Source organism: Pistacia vera, unplaced genomic scaffold (assembly GCF_008641045.1).
Source record: "Pistacia vera cultivar Batoury unplaced genomic scaffold, PisVer_v2 Contig268, whole genome shotgun sequence".
Lineage (NCBI taxonomy): Eukaryota > Viridiplantae > Streptophyta > Magnoliopsida > Sapindales > Anacardiaceae > Pistacia > Pistacia vera.
In genome coordinates this window covers 499756-521046 of record NW_022196077.1, presented here as the reverse complement: position 1 = coordinate 521046, position 21291 = coordinate 499756, and the positions used below count along the sequence as shown (strand labels likewise).

The following is a 21291-nucleotide window of genomic DNA, read 5'->3' as shown; positions in this document are numbered from 1 at the left end:
TGAAAAAAGGCCGTTTACTCTAAAACAAAATACCTTTTGAGTAATGTTATGTGCACTAACCAATGTGTACTAATCCAAGTACTAACATTGGAAATTTGAAATTTTTTTTGGAGGAAATTTCAAATTTCCAATGTTAGTACTTAGATTAGTACACATTGGTTAGTGCACATAGTTTTATTAGTACCTTTTTACTTCTTGTCAAGCATTCCAAAAATATATTGCTTACAAGCAAAGCAACATAATCGTTTTTTATTTTCTTTTTAATAACTTAAAGTAACAAAAATATTTTGTAGATAATGGAAAGCATATTATTAATATACTTTTACTCTTAAAACTTTAAATATTATTTTTTTCGTCATTTAGAGAAACAATTTTTTAATACAAATTTTTGTTTTATTCTTAGTTCAATATATATATGTGTGTGTGTGTGTCTGTGTGTGTGTGTTCCAAGTTCAATGAATTTGAATTTGGCAGTAAGTCAAATATAACCATTGGTTTGTAAAACAAATTTGCTCATCATAAAGCCACGTTATACATCTTTAAGAAGCTTGAATTGCAGGATCAGGTTTGATGAACATAATCATAAAAACTTACATTTATGTTATTAAAGCCTTATGTTATGCTGTGTCAGCCAATTCTCGTCCCTTAGATTCAAATGGGAAGAGCAGTATGCATACTACTGAAACAACAACTACAACCTCCAACACAAATATGGCAGCTGTTTGATGGCAACCACTCACCATTCCCACCGCCACAAGCGGGCATACCATCCCTCCAATTCTTCCCATTGCACTTGCAATGCCGCAACCACTTGCCCTCACAGATGTTGGATATACCTGCCAAAAAAAAGGCGGAGGGGTAAAAAGTTTGATAACTGGAGCGAAAATATTGGTGTCATACAATATTAATGTCAAGACATTGGATTTCAATGTTATTCAGGCACTGTTGTTGTAAACTAATCCTCATTTATGGGACGGTGTAAAAAGTTTGATACCTGGAGAAAAAATATTGGAGTCATACAATATTAATCTCAAGACATTAGAAGTAAGAAAATAAAAGACTGGGGCCTCTTGAAGAGCATAAATAAGAAAACCAGGAAAAAAACCTCAGGGGCATAGATACTGGCAACTGTGAAGGTTCCATTGGCGAACATCCGAGCTCTAAACAATAGTGCTGTTGTTAAAGTTACAGGCTGATGGACAACCAGCGGTAGGAGAAACATAAAAGTCAAAACAGACATAATCGTCATGGAGATCTTGCGACCAACTCTGTCCACAATTACTGCAGATAATAGAAGACCAGGAAGCTCTGGAAAAGAATTTTTAAGTTAATTTTTTATAACAATCGCACAGTTAAAAGTAATTAACAATGATCACTATAAGGAACAAAAACAAGAAAAAGATATATCAGAGATGCATTACCTGCCAAGCTAGTGATAAATACATTAATGTATAGACTTGCATCCTCGGCTTTTTGTAAAAACAAGAGCGTTGAACCACATTTAGTTTCCCTGCTACTTAGCTCCGATGTCAGCAAGACAATCCCATAATATAAGAATGAATTTCCAAAGAATAGTACCCAAAGCAGTAAGGTAGTTTTAATTAATCTTGATGATAAAAGCATAAAAAATGGAGAGCCTCCAGATTTGACTTCTGGCATTTTGTTTGCAGATGAAGGAAGCAGAGGTTTATGTTCCGGAATAACAAATTCATTATCTAGTCTATTGTTATCAGGAAAAAGCATTCCAGAAGGAAGATTTGTCCTGTTCCTTAGAGCTACTTTCTCCAAAATGTGGTGAGCGTCGGAACTCCTACCAGCCATGCATAAATACCTTGGAGACTCAGGTGCAAGACCAAACAAAAGCAGCACAGCAAATGAGGGTACAGAGGACAAGGCTAGAAGCCACCTCCAATTCAATCTTGGCATGATAACCTGCAATAAAAACAAAATTTTGAGTTTTGTGCTGAGTCTTCAAGATTTTGAGTCTTATGCACTACTAGCACATCATTTCAACTAATTCCATAACTTATGAGAGCTTGCATATTCTGAACAACGAAATTAATCTGACTGAAGATACATACATTAAGGATTTAATAGCATTCATTTCATTATAGTATGTTAGATTATCAATTTACTCATGAGGGTTTTCTGAACACTACTAAGCATCTTTAGTTTCCTGCCTTGAAGATAAGTTCGTGATTTGCAGCTAATATGTTTACCAGTTTATCCATTTGTCAGCCACAATCTTTTCTAGAAAACCAAGGTTCCACGGCATTGAAAGGTCATTTCAGAAAGTGTACTTCAAGCAACTTGATGGGTTTGGACGGGACACAACAGTGTGATTCTGTTCTGTGCTTAAAGAGTCTTTTTTCCTTATTTATTTTTTTCTTTTAGTTTCTTTCTTTTCATACTGAAAGGGATGTCAACTGCTGTGTCATATAATGAGAGGAAGAATATATATTTCCATATGAAATAATGCAGTCCCGCATGGTTACCACTATCAAATTATATTTTATGTGCTATTGAGCAGAATATAGGATGAATTTTAAGAAAATGAATAAATGCAAAGGGTTATATACAGCTAAGTACATAATTTGCTTTAACGACTTCCTTCTAATACACAATTAATGATGCCAATGGCAAATCAAACTCAAATGAATCGAGAGTTTTCTATTTGCAAACAAATAAGAAACAGCGATCCCTCCCAGGAAAGCAGGTTGAGTTCACACACCAAATTCCTAACTTAAAGCAATCTGATGGTCTGACAGATAATGAAGAGGAAGCAAAAGACCAATTATAATCTGCTGACAAAGCTAAATAAAATAAAAAAGCAAAGATCAAAATTTTGGAAACTTAATAATACCTACAAACAAGTTATACCCTTGATGATAGTAAACATAGACAGATAGAGATAGAGATGCTTCATTACAAGTAAGATAAGGTTTCAAAACACAAGCAACCAAACAAAAGGAAATGATGTAGGAAATAGAGACAAACCCAAGCAAGTGAAGCCTCAGATATAGTTCCTAGTGTCCAGAAAATTGATATGACAACCATCCACATGCCTCTATTGGAAGCAGGTGCAAATTCTAAAAACCAGGTTAAGAATACAGGCCCGGCGCCTAGGCCAAAACCAACCAAACCACGGAGAGTCATCAATAACATATAGTTTGGGGAGAAAGCACTCAATAACCCAGTCACACTAGCCACCACAGCTATGCCTAGAAAACCTTTCCTGTAAAGGGAAATGGAATAAGTCAATTAGAAATAAGATTCACCAATGTATCAAAAGCACAAAGGAATTAGTAACATTCATCAAATGACTCCAACATCAAGCATATAAGGCTAATTTTGAACTAAGGGGTTGCTTAAACGTTTACATAAATCTATAACTCTAATGGATTAGGGGTGTTTTTGTTAGATTTCAAACTTTTAGACATTGGTTGACCCGCCGGTCAACCTAGGACCAACCACTTTGCCAGGTTCATTTTAGATGACAATTTATAGATTACATTCCCTATGCTAATTAATCTTCATGAAGCTTGAATTGCAAATATAAGCTAATTGATGAACATATCATAAAAACTTAACATAAAGAGATACAAAAATCAAAGCTATGTTACAGAGTATCAGCCAATTCGCGTCCCCTCGTTTCAAATGGTAACAGTAGTACACATACAATCGAAAGAACAGTTAAAACTCCAAGAGAATACAGCAGCTGGTTGATGGCAACCAGTCACCAACGCCACTGCCACGAGAGGGCATATCACACCACAACTATTCCACTCCATTAGCAATGCCACTACACAGTCGCCCTCACAGAAGTGGATATACCTACAAAAATAAAAACCCAACAGCAAAGGAACAGCAAAGCTATTCAAACAATCTTAACGGAGGATTAACAAAGCGAAATATAAATATGTTCAAACATCTTATTAGTGCAATACATGAAAGCTTGCTACTTTAATCTTGCATTTTCTATACAAGTTACATTTTTTAGTCCAGAAGAAAACCTTTCTATTTGAAGTCAATATGTAAACATGTGCAATGATGCTCAAAGAGTAGGAAAATTAAAGATCGGATCACATAAAGAGTTTAAGGAAACCAAGGGAAAACCTCTAGGGCTAGATGCAGGCAACTGTGGAAGAACCATTGACAAACATTCGAGCTCCCAATATAATCCGTCGTTAAAGGGACCTTGGCGGATAACCAGTGGTATAAGGAATATGAAAGTCAAAACAGACAAAACGATCGACATCTTGCGACCAACTCTGGCCAAATTACGCAGATATAAGACGCCAGGAGCTCTAGAAAAGAAATTTATGTCAATTGTTAGTTGTAAAAAATCATCAGTCATTGACTGCAAGGAACTTACACAAGAAGCGGATATAACACATGCATACCGGCCAAGCTAGTGATAAATACTTCAATGTATAGACTTGCATCCCTTGCATTTTGCAATGAGAGTGCTAAGCCACATTCACTTTGCTGACACTTAGCTCTGATGTCAATAATATAACCCCATAATATAAGAATGTCTTGCAAAATAGTACCCATAGCAGAAAGGTAGTTCTAATTAATCTGATGAAAAAGGCTATAAATTGGAGAGAATCCAGATTGAATTGTGTGTTTTTGTTTGCAGATGAAGAGAGCAGGGTTTAGTTCCGGAACAAGAAAATTCATTATCTAGTCTAGCAATGTTATCAGGTAAAAGCATTCCAGAAGGAAGTTTTTTCCATTCTTCAGAGCTATATTCTCCAGAACACATGAGGATCAGCAGTTTGACCAGCCATACATAAATACTTGGAGACTCTGGAACAAGACCATGCAACAGAAGCACAGCAAATGATGGCAGGGATGACAAGGCCAGTAGCCACCTCCAATTCAATCTTGGCATGACAATCTGCAATTAAGAACAAATAAAAAATTGAGTTTTATGCTCAGTCTTTCCAGTCTTGTCACTACCATATCACTTCAACTAATTCCACAATATATGAAAGAAGTTCCATATTCTGAAAAACAAAATTCAAACTGAAAGATATACACATATTAAAATTGAAGCATTCATTTTCTTTCAGTAATTAGTTAAATTCACAAGGTTCATTATGATTAATAGGCCTTGGCAGCAATTTTCTTTCTAGTTTACCCCTATGCTTGCCACATGAAGAAAATCTTTTTAACATTTAAGTATTTTCAGATCTCGCAACTGATCAAGAATTAACAAAAAAATATCAAATAGATCACATTAGTACATAATTTCACAAGTAATTGCTTCAAAGTAACAGGAAACTAATGGCATCTTCAAAACACAACTTCAGGACAAAATTAAATTCTATTAATCCAGGTTTCTATTCGAAATTAAAAAAAAAAAAAAGAAAGAACAGTCACTCCTAGAAAAACAGAGAGTCCATATACCAACTTTCCAAACTTGAAAGCAATCTGATCAATAATGAAGATGAACAAAAACCTATTTTAATCAAGAAACAACAACAGATGATGATAACAAAGCTAAACCTATTTTGGAAAAACTTATATATGTCTAGAGCAATAGCTGCTCTCAGATTGAAAAAAAAAAAGAAATGATGAAGGATAAAGGAACAAACCAAGCAGTGAAGCCTCAAATATTGTTCCAAGTGTCCAAGAAAGTTCCATGACAATCATCCACATGCCTCTATTGGAAGCAGGAACAAACTCTAGAAACCAGGATACAATACAGACCCACCGCCTAGTCCGAAACCAACCAAACCACGAAGAGTCAACAGTGTTTATAATTTGGGGAGAAAGCACTCGTTAACCCAGTCACATAGCAACCAGAGCTACACCAAGAAAAACTTTCCTGTAAAAGGCAAGTGAAATAAAAATCAGAATAAGATTGGCCAAGGTAATCAAAAGCATAGGGGATCACTGACAATGGAGTAATAGAAATTTCAACAAGGAACCAGTACCTTCACAAAATAATCTATGGTGTTCTACTTTCCCAACAATAAAGAAATGAACTACTCTCAGATTACCTAGAAAAGGCCCTAAAAGTTCAACTACCTTAGAAAAGATTTCAATTCTGATTAAACAATTCCATAAGAATATTTCAAAATTCATTAGCAGATTTTAATTTCCAGAAGCAAGTGAACACAGCATGGTCTTTACCAAGGCAAAAGAATGAAAACCTGAATACTCATACAAACTGATAAGTTTGAAGCAATACACAATAATTTAAAAAAGTTGATTGATTAGACCTTTATCTTCTTATATAAATATCAATTAAATTGTCAACAAAGCATAAAGAACAAAGAGATTATGGGTGAAAAAACATGCCTTCTACCATAGTTATCAGAAATAAAGCCCCACGAATTGAACCAAGAAGCAAGCCAGCGAATACAACAGTTGTTAAAGTCATTCTTGACTAGGTGAAAGTCTCCACTCTGACTTAATTGCAGGTCTATGAAAGACAGATCATAATTTCCATAGCTTCTGCCAATATCCAAGCCCGGCATAAAGAAGAACAACAACCTGACTTCCCAAACCCCACATAAGTAACGCTTCATCAACCGAGGACACAAGCATCTCATCATCCATCTCAACAACACTTGAAAAATGAAAAATACCACACGCACATCTACATTTATAGGCTTCCACGTTGAATAAAGATTGAATTCAGCATGGCTAAATCATAGATTTTCAAGAAACAAGAGGGTTTGCAGGTATTAAAAGTGAGAAACCACCAAACAAATTGGACAGAGAAACATTCATGATATCAGTCCTGATTATAGACAAGGAATTTGTTTTAAGGCGATAGTGAAATAGATAAGTAAAATAAAAATAGTAAAGAAAACTTCATTGGGGACATGTTTTGTTTTTATTAAGCTATACTAATACCATTATTGGCTAAAAAACAGAGATATTGCAACCACAGGTCAATGATATGATTGTCCAAATGGACACTTTTGACTCTGTTAAAATTAAATTGTAAAAAACTAGCAATCATCTTGAATTAAGAGACATGTAATAGTTAATCTGAATATTTGAAATCCAATTTACACAAATTCATCTCAATATTTCGATATAATAACCCATCCAAACAAAAAAAGTATCACATCACCACCAGAAACAATCACGAAGCCGAAGACTCCCTACCTACCAACTTAAGTGCCCCAAAACACCACTGGGTATGTCGGAATCGGAAGTTTAAATTCTCATCTGGGTTTTGATTTTATTTTATTATTTAAGGGTTGCTGTCGCTGCGTGGATAGGTATAGGTTATGTGGTGCATGTGATTTGGTTGAATGCGCCATGCCGTAGCACTTTATTATAAAAACAAAGACTAATCAACTTTTCCCACCCAAGGTTTATCTCAATGACACTTTCTCATCAGCAAAAAGTTTCAAAATACCATTTCTCACCTAAAGTTTATGACTATGTGTGTTCACAATTTTATTTTTGAGAAAAGTCTTTTGAAAAAAAATTAAATTGGACAGGTATTACGATGTAGGATTTACAAATTATAAAATACCTCCTATATGGCTTTTTATAAATACCCCCTATAATAAAACATTAAAAGTTAACAAAAACACCCTTAACCCACCTCAAATACGGATAGTCAGCCACCACTGTCGAAAGATGGCCGGAGTCACCGTATCGACGCACGACCGGCTGGATCTTGCGCCGGTGTGCTTTGATAGGCCTCCTCGGCCAGATCCACGGTGGATCTGGCCGACAAAGGCCAGATTTATGGCTAGATTTGGCCATTGACGGCCAAATCTGGCCGTATTTGCTGTCAACGATGGCAACAATGGTGTCGTTGCCGATGGTTACAGACGGCCAGATCTTTGGCCTAGATCTGGCCTTTCCAGCCAGATCCACGTAGATCTGGCCGGAAAGGCTAGATCGGCACACTACTGACCAGATTTAGCCGGTAGTGCGTCATCCTACCAGATTCCGGTCATTTTTCGACAGTGGTGGCCAGAATCTGGTAAATGTGGATTATTGGGATGTTTTACAATTTTTAAAAAATATTTAGGAGTATTTAATTAAATTAACAATTTAGGGGGTTTAAAAAAAGTTGAATAAATATTGAGTTTTTGGTATTTTATTGTTAACTTTTTGGGAATACTAAAAGTAGTATTCCAATTGGCAACCAAACGAAACCTATATTATGTTTACTGTTCATAATACACATTCTGATTCGGTGGCCAACAGAAAAAAAACTTGATATGGATTTGGAGCTTTTGAAATGAGAATTTCAGTGAGTTTTTGGTGGTGGCAGATTGTCTTTTAGTGGTCAAGATTTGTCAGAATCAACTTAGGAGGAGTGTTGCACGTTTCACAAATCGCTCGAGTGTTGACGATTGACAGGGTCGACAAGAGCAGGTTTGAAAGGTTTTGTGAATAATGATCAGAAAGAAAATGATGATGATGTGAGTGGGTGAAGATGTCAGAATAGGCCGACGATTAGTCAAAATATAAACTTTGAGTGGAAAAACTATATTTTGAAACTTTTGGGTTGAAAGGTCATTAAAGCAAATCTTGGGTGAAAAAAGGCCGTTTACTCTAAAACAAAATACCTTTTGAGTAATGTATGTCACTAACCAATGTGTACTAATCCAAGTACTAACATTGGAAATTTGAAATTTTTTTTGGAGGAAATTTCAAATTTCCAATGTTAGTACTTAGATTAGTACACATTGGTTAGGGACATAGTTATTAGTACCTTTTTACTTTTGTCAAGCATTCCAAAAATATATTGCTTACAAGCAAAGCAACATAATCGTTTTTTATTTTTCTTTTAATAACTTAAAGTAACAAAATATTTTGTAGATAATGGAAAGCATATTATTAATATACTTTTACTCTAAAACTTTATATATTTTTTTTTCGTCATTTAGAGAAACATTTTTTAATACAAATTTTTGTTTATCTTAGTTCAATATATATGTGTGCGTGTGTGTGTGTTCCAAGTTCAATGGATTTGAATTTGCAGTAAGTCAAATATAACCATTGTTTGTAAAACAAATTTGCTCATCATAAAGCCACGTTAATCTTTAGAAGCTTGAACTGCAGAATCAGGTTTGATGAACATAAATCATAAAACTTACATTTATGTTATTAAAGCCTCATGTTATGCTGTGTCAGCCAATTCTCGTCCTTAGATTCAAATGGGAAGAGCAGTAGCATACTACTGAAACAACAACTACAACCTCCAACACAATATGGCAGCTGTTTGATGGCAACACTCACCATTCCACCGACACGCGGGCATACCATCCCCAATTCTTCCCATTGCACTTGCAATGCCGCAACCACTTGCCCTCACAGATGTCGGTATTACCTATTTAAATATATAAGAAAATTTTGGTTTTTTCATCTTAGTATCAAAAGTTTTATTAATTTTCATTAAAAAATCAGTTTTTAAAAATACTTTTATTAATATTTAAGTTTCACTTATTACTTGATTAAGAAATTAATATATATTAAGATATTTACGTTAAATAATAGTTTTTAAATATTTATTATCGGTGAAAACAAACAATTAAACACAATAAAACCTCTCTATAATCATAATGATGGGACTACCTAATTTTATTATTATGAGAAAGTTATAACTCAACAGAGATGTAGTTAAAAAAATTTCTTATTTCATAATTCATGTTTTAGTAGTACAATATTAGGATTTCAATTCATGTTTTAATAATATTAAAGTTTTAATTCAGCGCTTCAATTGCCTACTTTTGAAAATGATAAAAGATCGTATTTTGAAACCAACAAAGATAATTATCCTTGATGGAATTGTAAATGCAGTTACTGTATGGCAATTGACGTGAAGCCACAGACAATTATCAATTGTTTTAAGCATTACAAAATTAGGACCCCCGATGCCGATGAATTGCAAGTTACAAATGAAGTGGATGAGGAGAATCAAAGAGTCATTGTAGAATTGAGTGAATAGATTCGAAAACTTCACTATATTAATCGAATGAATATTAATGTCTTCTTTAATCATCCAAATGAGTAACAAGTTATGTATGCTTTAACAAAAAAAGAAATCATTTCTACAATTAAACAAGAAGATAAAAGAAATAATTATGAGGATGATAGTACGGAAATACAAAAAGTTTCATGTCAAGAAGCTCTAAACATGCTTGAGAAGCTAGAAATGTTTTGGCTTTAACAAGATAATATTCATGCTAACGAGTAATGTACCCGCAAGTTAAAAGATATAATAACAACTCTAAAGCATAAATTATTGTCTTAAACAACTTCAAATAAATATTTTATTTCATCTTAAACCTTTAATGTAACATACCATTTTTTTTTTTTCCAATATACAGATAATTATTACTATGTGAAGGTAACTTTCCTTAAGACGGGAATTAGAAAAATTATAATTTATTACAATGTAGAGTTTTTATTCTTATTTATAACTATCCCAAATTGGGAATAAAATTTTTTATGACTATATAGAGTTTATTCCTATATAGAGTATCACTATAGAGAGGTTTTACTGTACTATAATCAAGTATCGAACATCAAGTAAATATAAACAAATTATTTAATGTTTTGCACTTAATTGTTAGGGGTGTAATTATAATTTTATAAGGGTTTATTTGTTATTTAAAAAAAAGGTGGGTAATTGATATTTTTCAGGGTACCTGGAACCAGAACCTACGGTTCTAGTTCCAAATCAAAGGAACCAGCCAATTCCGATTCCGGTTCCGATTCCTTTGATTTTGGGCAGGTTTGGGAGTTATATCTCATTTCTTATAGAATGATACTATTGGCACCCCATAAAATAATCTTATTAGACCCCTCTTGTTATTCTTATTATAATAACAATTTTATCCTTAACACATTATAAAAATTTCATTGACAAGACAAATCATTGTATTATTATTCCGAAAATCTCATATTTCCCATATTCATCATGGAAATTTAATTTAAAATATACGTACTCCCTTTCATGAGTTTATATATTACCTTTTTTAAACAATGAAGATGGAATTTATGAAAAACAAAAATAATACAACTCTATACATCTATCTGTTAAATTCTATGGTTTTTTTCTTTTCTTTTTATAAATATTATATTATCCGGTTGTATCTTTAAGCTAGCTTCATTGATTGCTAGCACTTAAATTTCTTTGTGATGAAATGTTGTACTGTATTAGCATCTTCTGTTTATTTAATACGTTAAATTTGGTGACACCTTTGATATTGGTAAAAACTTCCTGTACGATTTTATGCTATAATAACGATCTCATGAAAAAGAAGAAGTAAAACTAGTCTATAATAAATTAGGGATAACATGAACATTAAGGCTAATTTGGAAATAAATGGGGTTGTTAAACGTTTACATAAATCTATAACTCTAATGGATTAGGGGTGTTTTTGTAGATTTCAAACTTTTAGACATTGGTTTGACCGCCGGTCAACCTAGGACCCAACCACTTTGCCAGGTTCATTTTAGGTGACAATTTATAGATTACATTCCCATATGCTAATTAAATCTTCATGAAGCTTGAATGCAAATATAAGCTAAGATATGAGAACATAATCATAAAAACTTAAACATAATGAGATGACAACAAATCAAAGCTATGTTACAGAGTATCAGCCAATTCGCGTCCCCTCGTTTCAAATGGTACAGTAGTACACATACAATCGAAAGAACAGTTAAACCTCCAAGAGAATTACAGCAGCTGGTTGATGGCAACCAGTCACCAACGCCACTGCACACGAGGGCAATCAACCACCAACTATTCCCACTCCATTAGCATGCCACTACCAGTCGCCCTCACAGAAGTTGGATATACCTACAAAATAAAAACCAACAGCAAAAGGAACAGCAAAGTATTCAAACAATTTAACGGAGGATAACAAAGCGAAATAATAAATATGTTCAAACATCTATTAGTGCATATAATGAAAGCTTGCTACTTTAATCTTGCATTTTCTATACAAGTTACATTTTTATGTCCAGAAGAAAACCTTTCTATTTGAAGCAATAGTTAAACATGTGCAATGATGCTCAAAGAGTAGGAAAATTAAAGATCGGATCACATAAAGAGTTTAAGGAAACCAAGGGAAAACCTCTAGGGCGTAGATGCAGGCAACTGTGGGAGAAACATTGACAAACATTCGAGCTCCAAATAATAATCAGTCGTTAAAGTGACCTCCTGGCGGATAACCAGTGGTATAAGGAATATGAAAGTCAAAACAGACAAAACGTCATCGACATCTTGCGACCAACTCTGTCATATTACTGCAGTATAAGAAGCCCAGGAAGCTCTAGAAAAGAAATTTATGTCAATTGTTAGTTGTTAAAAAATCATCAGTCATTGACTGCAAGGAACTTACACAAGAAGGATATACACATGCATTACCGGCCAAGTAGTGATAAATACTTCAATGTATAGACTGCATCCCTTGCATTTTGCAATGAGAGTGCTGAAGCCACATTCACTTTGTTGAAAATAGCTCTGATGTCAATAATATAACCCCATAATAAGAATGTCTGTGCAAAGAATAGTACCATAGCAGAAAGGTAGTTCTAATTAATCTTGATGAAAAAAGGCTATAAATTGGAGAGAATCCAGATTTGAATTGTGTTTTTGTTTGCAGATGAAGAGAGCAGGGGTTATGTTCCGGAAAAGAAATTCATTATCTAGTCTAGCAATGTTATCAGGTAAAAGCATTCCAGAAGGAAGTTTTTTCCCATCTTCAGAGTATATTCTCCAGAACACAATGAGCATCAGCAGTTTGACAGCATACATAAATACTTGGAGACTCTGGAACAAGACCATGCAACAGAAGCACAGCAAATGATGGCAGGGATGACAAGGCCAGTAGCCACCTCCAATCAATCTTGGCATGACAATCTGCAATTAAGAACAAATAAAAAATTGAAGTTTTATGCTCAGTCTTTCCAGTCTTTGTCACTACCATATCACTTCAACTAATTCACACATATATGAAAGAGAGTTCCATATTCTGAAAAACAAAATTCAAACTGAAAGATTATACACATATAAAATTGTAAGCATTCATTTCTTTACAGTAGATTAGTTAATTCACAAGGAGTTCATTATGATTAATAGGCATCTTGGCAGCAATTTTCCTTTCTAGTTTACCCTATGCTTGCCACATGAAGAAAATCTTTTATTAACATCTTAATGTATTTATCAGATTCTCTGCAACTGATCAAGAATTAACAAAAATAATATCAAATAGATCACATTAGTACATATTTCACAAGTAATTGCTCAAAGTAACAAGGAACTAATGGATCTTCAAAACACAACTCAGGACAAAATTAAATTCATATTAATCAAGAGTTTCTATTCGAAATTAAAAAAAAAAAAAAAAGAAAGAACAGTCACTCCTAGAAAAACAGAGAGTCCATATACCAACTTCCAAACTTGAAAGCAATCTGATCAATAATGAGATGAACAAAAACCTATTTTAATCAAGAAACAACACAGATGATGATAACAAAGCTAAACCTATTGGAAAAACTTATATATGTCTAGAGCAAAAGCTGCTCTCAGATTGAAAAAGAAAAAGAACTGATGAAGGATAAAGGAACAAACCCAAGCAAGTGAAGCCTAAATATTGTTCCAAGTGTCCAAGAAAGTTCCATGACAATCATCCACATGCCTCATTGGAAGCAGGAACAAACTCTAGAAACCAGGATAAATACAGACCCACCGCCTAGTCCGAAACCAACCAAACCACGAAGAGTCACCAGTGTTATATAATTTGGGGAGAAAGCACTCGTTAACCCAGTCACACTAGCACCAGAGCTACACCAGAAAACCTTTCCGTAAAAGGCAAGTGAATAAATAAATCAGAATAAGATTGGCCAAGGTAATCAAAAGCATAGGGGATCATGACAATGGAGTAATAGAAATTTCAACAAGGAACCAGTACCTTCACAAAATAATCTATGGCTTCTACTTTCCAACAATAAAGAAATGAACTACTCTCAGATTACCTAGAAAAGGCCCTAAAAGTTCAACTACCTTAGAAAAGATTTTCAATTTGATTAAACATTCCATAAGAATATTTCAAAATTCATTAGCAGATATAATTTCCAGAAGCAAGTGAACACAGCATGTTCTTTTACCAAGGCAAAAGAATGAAAACCTGAATAATCATCACAAATGATAAGTTTAGAGCAATAACTGAATAATTTAAAAAAAGTTGATTGATTATGACCTTTATCTTCTTATATAAATTCAATTAAATTGTCAACAAGCATAAAGAACAAAGAGGATATGTGGTGAAAAAACATGCCTTCTACCATAGTTATCAGAAATAAAGCCCCACGAATATGAACCAAGAGCAAGCCAGCGAATACAACAGTTGTTAAAAGTCATTCTTGACTAGGTGAAAGTTCCCACTCTGACTTAATTGCAGGTCCTATGAAAGACAGAATCATAATTTCCTAGCTTCTGCCAAATATCCAAGCCCGGCATAAAGAAGACAACAAACCTGATACTTCCAAACCCCACATAAGTAAACGCTTCATCAACCGAGACACAAGCCTCTCATCATCATCTCAACAACACTGAAAAATGAAAACCCACAAGCACATCTACATTTATAGGCTTCCACGTTGATAAAGATTGAATTCAGCATGGCTAAATCATAGAATTTTCAAGAAACAAGAGGGTTTGCAGGTATTAAAAGTGAGAAACCACCAAACAAATGGACAGAGAACACATTCATGAATCAGTCCTGCATTTAGAAAAGGAATTTGTTTTAAGGCGATAGTGAAATAGATAAGTAAAAATAAAATAGTAAAAGAAAACTTCATTGGGGACTGTTGTTTGTATTTTAGCTATACTAATACTCATTTATTGGCTAAAAAACGAGATATTGCAACCACAGGTCAATGATATGATTGTCCAAAGGACACTTTTGACTCTTGTTAAAATTAAATTGTAAAAAACTAGCAATCCTTCCTGAATTTAAGAGACATGTAATAGTTAATCTGAATTTGAAATCCAATTTACACAAATTCATCTCAATATTTCGATATAATAACCCATCCAAACAAAATAATAGTATCACATCAACACCAGAAAAAATCACGAAGCCGAAGACTCCCTACCTACCAACTTAAGTGCCCCAAAACACCATCTGGGTATGTCGGAACTGGAAGTTTAATTCTCATCTGGGTTTTGATTTTTATTTATTATTTAATGGGTTGCTGCGCTGCGTGGATAGGTATAGGTTATGTGGTGCATGTTGATTTGGTTGAATGCGCCATAGGCCGTAGCACTTTATTAAAAAACAAGACTAATCAACTTTTCCCACCCAAGGTTATCTCAAGACACTTTCTCATGCAAAAAGTTTCAAAATACCATTTTCTCACCTAAAGTTTATGACATGTTTGGTTCACAATTTTATATTTTTGAGAAAAGTCTTTTGAAAAAAAATTAAATTGGACAGGTATTACGATGTAGGATTTACAATTATAAAATACCTCCTATATTTGGCTTTTTATAAAATACCCCCTATAATAAAACATTAAAAGTTAACAAAAACACCCTAACCCACCCTCAAATCGGATAGTAGCACCACTGTCGAAAGATGGCCGGAGTCACCGTATCGACGCACGACCGGCTGGATCTTGCGGTCGTGCTTTGATATGGCCTCCTCCGGCCAGATCCACGGTGGATCGGCACAAAGGCCAGATTTATGGCTAGATTTGGCCATTGACGGCCAAATCTGGCCGTATTTGCTCGTCAACGATGGCCAACAAATGGTCGTCGTTGCCGACGGTTACAGACGGCCAGTCTTTGGCCTTAGATCTGGCCTTTTCCGCCAGATCCACCGTAGATCTGGCCGGAAAAGGCTAGATCGGCACACTACTGACCAGATTTAGCGGTAGTGTAGTGCGTCATCCTACCAGATCGGTCATTTTTCGACAGTGGTGGCCAGAATCTGGTAAATGTGGATTATTGGGAGTTTTACAATTTTTTAAAAAATATTTAGGAGTATTTAATTATTAACAAATTTAGGGGGGTTAAAAAAAGTTGAATAATATTATGAGTTTTTTGGTATTTTATGTTTAACTTTTTGGGAAACTAAAAGTAGTATTCCCAATTGGCAACCAAACGAAACCTATATTATGTTTACTGTTCATAATACACACTTCTGATTCGGTGGCCAACAGAAAACACTTGATATAGGATATTGGAGCTTTTGAAATGAGAATTTCAGTGAGTTTTTGGTGGTGGCAGATTGTCTTTTAGTGGTCAAGATTTGTCAGAATCTAACTTAGGAGGAGTAGTTGCACGTTCACAATCGTCGAGTGTTGACGATTGACAGGGTCGACAAGAGCAAGGTTTGAAAGGTTTGTGAATAATGATCAAGAAAGAAAATGATGATGATGTAGAGTGGTGAAGATAGTCAGAATAGGCCGACGATTAGTCAAAATATAAACTTTGAGTGGAAAAACTATATTTGAAAATTTTGGGTTGAAAAGTGTCATTAAAGAAATCTTGGGGTGAAAAAAGGCCGTTTACTTAAAACAAAATACCTTTTGAGAATGTTATGTGCACTAACCAATGTGTACTAATCCAAGTACTAACATTGGAAATTTGAAATTTTTTTTGGAGGAAATTTCAATTTCCAATGTTAGTACATTAGATTAGTACACATGGTTAGTGCACATAGTTTTATTAGTACCTTTTTATTGTCAAGCATTCCAAAAATATATTGCTTACAAGCAAAGCAACATAATCGTTTTTTTATTTTCTTTTAATAACTTAAAGTAACAAAAATATTTTGTAGATAATGGAAAGCATATTATTAATATACTTTTACTCTTAAAACTTTAAATATTATTTTTTCGTCATTTAGAGAAACAATTTTTAATACAAATTTTTGTTTTATTCTTAGTTCAATATATATGTGTGCGTGGGTGTGTGTTCCAAGTTCAATGGATTGAATTTGGCAGTAAGTCAAATATAACCATTGGGTTTGTAAAACAAATTTGCTCATCATAAAGCCACGTTATACATCTTTAAGAAGCTTGAACTGCAGAACAGGTTTGATGAACATAATCATAAAAACTTACATTTATGTTATTAAAGCCTCATGTTATGCTGTGTCAGCCAATTCTCGTCCCTAGATTCAAATGGGAAGAGCAGTATGCATACTACTGAAACAACAACTACAACCTCCAACACAAAATGGCAGCTGTTTGATGGCAACCACTCACCATTCCCACCGCCACAAGCGGGCATACCATCCCTCCAATTCTTCCATTGCACATTGCAATGCCGCAACCACTTGCCCTCACAGATGTTGAATACCTGCCAAAAAAAAGGCGGAGGGGTAAAAAGTTTGAAACTGGAGCGAAAATATTGGTGTCATACAATATTAATGTCAAGACATGGATTTCAATGTTATTCAGGCAATGTTGTTGTAAACTAATCCTCATTTATGGGACGGTGAAAAAGTTTGATACCTGGAGAAAAAATTGGAGATACAATATTAATCTCAAGACCTTAGAAGTAAGAAAATAAAAGACTGGGGCCTCTTGAAGAGCATAAATAAGAAAACCAGGAAAAAAACCTCAGGGGCTAGATACTGGCAACTGTGAAGGTTCCATTGGCGAACATCCGAGCTCCAAACATAGTGCTGTTGTTAAAGTTACAGGCTGATGGACAACCAGCGGTAGGAGAAACATAAAAGTCAAAACAGACATAATCGTCATGGAGATCTTGCGACCAAATCTGTCCACAATTACTGCAGATAATAGAAGACCAGGAAGCTCTGGAAAAGAATTTTTAAGTTAATTTTTTATAACAATCGCACAGTTAAAAGTAATTAACAATGATCACTATAAGGAACAAAAACAAGAAAAAGATATATCAGAGATGCATTACCTGCCAAGTAGTGATAAATACATTAATGTATAGACTTGCATCCGGCTTTTTGTAAAAACAAGAGCGTTGAACCACATTTAGTTCCTGCTACTTAGCTCCGATGTCAGCAAGACAATCCCAAATATAAGAATGAATTTCCAAAGAAGTACCCAAAGCAGTAAGGTAGTTTTAATTAATCTTGATGATAAAAGCATAAAAAATGGAGAGCCTCCAGATTGACTTCTGGCATTTTGTTTGCAGATGAAGGAAGCAGAGGTTTATGTTCCGGAATAACAAATTCATTATCTAGTCTATGTTATCAGGAAAAAGCATTCCAGAAGGAAGATTTGTCCTGTTCCTTAGAGCTACTTTCTCAAAATGTGGTGAGCATCGGAACTCCTACCAGCCAGCATAAATACCTTGGAGACTCAGGTGCAAGACCAAACAAAAGCAGCACAGCAAATGAGGGTACAGAGGACAAGGCTAGAAGCCACCTCCAATTCAATCTTGGCATGATAAACTGCAATAAAAACAAATTTTGAGTTTTATGCTGAGTCTTCAGATTTTGAGTCTTATGCACTACTAGCACATCATTTCAACTAATTCCATAACTTATGAGAGCTTGCATATTCTGAACAACAAATTAATGACTGAAGATAAATACATTAAGGATTTAATAGCATTTTCATTATAGTATGTTAGATATATCAATTTACTCATGAGGGTTTTCTGAAACATACTAAGCATCTTTAGTTTCCGCCTTGAAGATAAGTTCGTGATTTGCAGCTAATATGTTTACCAGTTTATCCATTTGTCAGCCACAATCTTTTCTAGAAAAACAGGTTCCACGGCATTGAAAGGGCATTTCAGAAAGTGTACTTCAAGCAATTGATGGGTTTGGACGGGACACAACAGTGTGATTCTGTTCTGTGCTTAAAGAGTCTTTTTCTTATTTATTTTTTCTTTAGTTTCTTCTTTTCATACTGAAAGGGATGTCAACTGCTGTGTCATATAATGAGAGGAAGAATATATATTTCCATATGAAATAATGCAGTCCCGCATGGTTACCACTATCAAATTATTTTATGTGCTATTGAGCAGAATATAGGATGAATTTTAAGAAAATGAATAAATGCAAAGGGTTATATACAGCTAAGTACATAATTTGCTTTAACGACTCCTTCTAATACACAATAATGATGCCAATGGCAAATCAAACTCAAATGAATCGAGAGTTTCTATTTGCAAACAAATAAGAAACAGCGATCCCTCCAGGAAAGCAGGTTGAGTTCACACACCAAATTCCTAACTTAAAGCAATCTGATGGTCTGACAGATAATGAAGAGGAAGCAAAAGACCAATTATAATCTGCTGACAAAGCTAAATAAAATAAAAAGCAAAGATCAAAATTTTGGAAACTTAATAATACCTACAAACAAGTTATACCCTTGATGATAGTACATAGACAGATAGAGATAGAGATGCTTCATTACAAGTAAGATAAGGTTTCAAAACACAAGCAACCAAACAAAAGGAAATGATGTAGGAAATAGAGACAAACCCAAGCAAGTGAAGCCTCAGATATAGTTCCTAGTGTCCAGAAATTGATATGACAACCATCCACATGCCTCTATTGGAAGCAGGTGCAAATTCTAAAAACCAGGTTAAGAATACAGGCCCGGCGCCTAGGCCAAAACCAACCAACCACGGAGAGTCACCAATAACATATAGTTTGGGGAGAAAGCACTCAATAACCCAGTCACACTAGCCACCACAGCTTGCCTAGAAAACCTTCCTATAAAGGGAATGGAATAAGTCAATTAGAAATAAGATTCACCAATGTATCAAAAGCACAAAGGAATTAGTAACATTCATCAAATGACTCCAACATCAAGCAAATATAAAGTTTTGAACAAAGAAATCAGATTTACAGATTACATCTTCAATAGGATGGCTTCACATTAAATTTATTGGTGTGACTACTTAACTTGATGTATATTAGATAGGACCAAATAAGTTGAATGAATGTTACAATATGCAAGCCGAGATTATGTTCAACATAAGCACACATGTAATCTATTGTACTAAAGATTGATACCCTCAGTTGAAAGGATAACAAGAAACTTTAAAGTAAACAAGTAAACTAGAAGAACTGGAGACATGCACATCCATAATAAATAAAATGAAACAGAACAACGCATACTTGGACAGAGCATCACAGTCCAGAGTGGAATATGTGATTACAAAGATAACTGTTACCTAAAATTTGTTAACCCTAAGCTAGTAATCCCTGAATCAAAATCCAAACACTCTTGCTCACTAAAGATGACATATGAATTCAAAATGTACATTTCTTATGCTAAATGGAAGCTTTACATGGTATATGTAACTTCACATAAAAATGAAAGCTTTTTCTACTTACACAACAAAACAGAAATAAAAAACTATTCAATTACAAAACAAAGCTCCTGAAAGTTCCAAATAAGATTAAAAATACTTCTAATTAAAATCAGAAAAAATACATAAGAATATTGACCAGAAACCAACAAAATATTGACACTGAAAGCTTGTTGACATTTAAAAAAGAAAATAAGACGCAGATTAGAAGTATCAGCAAAGAGGAATACAGGATAAAAATGAAAAAAAAAAAAAAAAAAACCTGCCTTCTACCATAATTATCAGATATAAAGCCCCAAGAATATGAACCAAGAAGCAGCCCACCAAATACAACAGTGGTTAAAAGAGATTCTTGACCTGACGAAAGTCTCCACTCTGACTTAATTGCAGGTCCTATGAATGATAGAATCATTACTTCCATAGCTTCTGCAACCAAACCCATTCCAGCAAAAAGGAGAAGGAGAACTTGAAACTTCCCAAACCCTACATGATTAAGTGCTTCATCAAGCGTGTATACAGGACTTTGATCATCCATCTCAACAACAATTTTGAACAGAAAGAAACAAGAAAAAAATCACCCGGATTGAAGGCTTCCTAGTTAAATAAAGATTGAATTCATCATGATTTGAGACGGCTTGGCCGTCTGTGGAGTAAGTACGAAAAAGACGACGAATCAAACTCAAAATATATATAATTAATTAAGGTTTTGTTTCTTATCATAATAAAAAAACCAACCTAATTACATAAATATATACATATGTTACAAAAAGAATCTAATAATATTTTATCCAAAACGTCTTATTAGATGAAATTGAAATCGTTCTAATCTTTTTGTCCACTCATGTTTTTATTAAATGAAGTGAATTTCACTTAAAATATATATAATTAAACAATTTATATTTTAAAAATAAAATTATGAATTACTATTTAAAAATAATTTTAGCTCTTCTACTTTTTCTCAACACTCCATGTTCGGCTTAGCTATTATTAATGGCCATCCCATGATAAATACTGTTAGCACA

The 21291-nt window shown here is 34.2% G+C and overlaps 1 protein-coding gene across 1 annotated transcript; it reads right to left on the bottom strand.

The window, feature by feature from the left end:
- Positions 1 to 492: 492 nt before the first annotated feature.
- Positions 493 to 21009, bottom strand: LOC116133266 (organic cation/carnitine transporter 7-like). Its single transcript, XM_031418973.1, has 5 exons — positions 20536 to 21009; positions 2998 to 3235; positions 1422 to 1932; positions 1106 to 1308; positions 493 to 836 (listed from the first exon to the last, which is right to left on the bottom strand). The coding sequence occupies exons 1-5, from the start codon at positions 20802 to 20804 to the stop codon at positions 618 to 620; spliced, it is 1440 nt and encodes a 479-aa protein (XP_031274833.1). The 5' UTR covers positions 20805 to 21009; the 3' UTR covers positions 493 to 617.
- Between the last annotated feature and the right edge of the window lie 282 nt (positions 21010 to 21291).

Excerpts from the sequence above, each read along its gene's own strand:
- LOC116133266 (XM_031418973.1), bottom strand. The coding sequence starts at position 20,804 with ATGGATGATCAAAGTCCTGTATACACGCTTGATGAAGCACTTAATCAT. Across the intron at positions 3,236-20,535 it reads TCTGATAATTATGGTAGAAG|GAAAGGTTTTCTAGGCATAG; the intron begins GCAGGTTTTTTT and ends TTCCCTTTACAG. Across the intron at positions 1,933-2,997 it reads CTGAGGCTTCACTTGCTTGG|GTTATCATGCCAAGATTGAA; the intron begins GTTTGTCTCTAT and ends TTTTTATTGCAG.